Below are 1,587 nucleotides of genomic sequence, written 5' to 3' on the forward strand. Positions count from 1 at the left end.
GTGCTGAGTTGAGATGAAAACTAAGGAGCCTGGGCTGTGAGCAGAGCAGGGAATGGTTTTCTGCAGCTTTCCTGGTATACTCTACCTCCTTAAGGTTTGTCACTCCAATGTTAGCCACCAGGTGGCAGCAAAGCCCAGATTTGTGGAGGTCTTTGCTGTTCTTTACCCTGGCAGGTATTAGGTCCCAGAGCCTGTTTCTAACTGAAGTCCTCCAGAGGGAGAGTTCAGAAGTAGAGTGTCCCCAATCTGTACTGCGAGATAGGAGCATAAATGTCCCCAGGTCTCAGCCTCAGAGCAGTGCAGAGACGGAACAGGTAGAATGAAGAACCAAGCAACTGAGGAGCATAGGAAGAGGGTGAGGGATGTGAACAACCACCAGCTCTGCCTTTGGTGCCTGAGAAGAAAACCCATTAGATTTCTCCTAACCCCAGCCCTTCTGGACCCTGTCCTTTCACCCTTCAACTATGCAGAACAAAACGAAAGTACTGGGATTTCTAGTGTATTTAGCCAATGGAGCACATCCTGAAACCTGCAGTTGGGTGGATGGGGACATTTTAAGTTGGACTGCATTTCCTGGGCACTGTCATGGCTCAGTCTTAGAAAATCCATATCAAAAGGGACTGGATGCCTCAGATTGGCTCTGCTGCCCAGGGATGCAAAATATCTAGAGCCAAGGATCAGGTCAGAGTGGAATGAGGAGACAGAAAAAAGAAGCTGATTTGCATGGAGGCCCCTCCCTCCTCTGAGGCAGGATGACAGAATAAGAGAGGTGTGGGGGAGCCAGGCCCAGGATTGGGGGCCCAGAAGGCAAGGTTCTTGGGGGATCTCCACCATGGCCTGGACTCTGCTNAGATTGGCTCTGCTCCCCAGGATGCAAAATATCTAGAGCCAAGGATCAGGTCAGAGTGAGGTGAGGAGACAGAAAAAAGAAGCTGATTTGCATGGAGGCCCCTCCCTCCTCTGAGGCAGGATGACAGAATAAGAAAGGTGTGGAGGAGCCAGGCCCAGGATTGGGGGCCCAGAAGGCAACGTTCTTGGGGGATCTCCACCATGGCCTGGACTCTGCTCCTTCTCATCCTCCTCACTCAGGGCTCAGGTGAGACCTCTAGGACAGGGACCATGGTGACATCTGGGCTCCTTCTTTGTACTGCTCTGCTCTCCTGGGCCAGCACTGAACTGAGCTCTGAGTGTGTTTTTCCTCTTTTCAGGTTCCTGGGCCCAGGCTTCTCTGATTCAGCCTTCCTCGGTGTCCGGGTCTCCTGGACAGTCGGTCACCATCTCCTGTGCTGGAAGCAGCAGTGATGTTGGGTATGGTAATTATATCTCCTGGTACCAACAACAACCGGGCACAGCCCCCAAACTCCTGATATATTATACCAGCAGTAGGCCCTCAGGGATCCCTGATCGCTTCTCTGGCAGCAAATCTGGCAACACGGCCTCCCTGACCATCTCTGGGCTCCAGGCTGAGGATGAGGCTGATTATTACTGTGCTTCATACAGGAGCCCTAACAGTGTTCCACAGTGGTGCAACTTCGTGGGGAAGTGAGACCAAAACCTCCTTTGAACTCACTCAAGTCCCTTTAATCA

General features: G+C 52.1%; 1 gene segment (V, D, J or C); it reads left to right on the top strand.

The window, feature by feature from the left end:
- Positions 1–983: 983 nt before the first annotated feature.
- On the top strand, positions 984–1,546 carry LOC118987115 (immunoglobulin lambda variable 2-18-like). The segment is given in 2 exon segments: positions 984–1,096; positions 1,209–1,546. Coding segments are annotated over 2 exon segments (384 nt in total).
- Positions 1,547–1,587: the final 41 nt, after the last annotated feature.

Source organism: Sturnira hondurensis, unplaced genomic scaffold, assembly GCF_014824575.4.
Source record: "Sturnira hondurensis isolate 20B ecotype Veracruz unplaced genomic scaffold, ASM1482457v3 Scaffold0005020, whole genome shotgun sequence".
In the NCBI taxonomy this organism is placed as follows: domain Eukaryota; kingdom Metazoa; phylum Chordata; class Mammalia; order Chiroptera; family Phyllostomidae; genus Sturnira; species Sturnira hondurensis.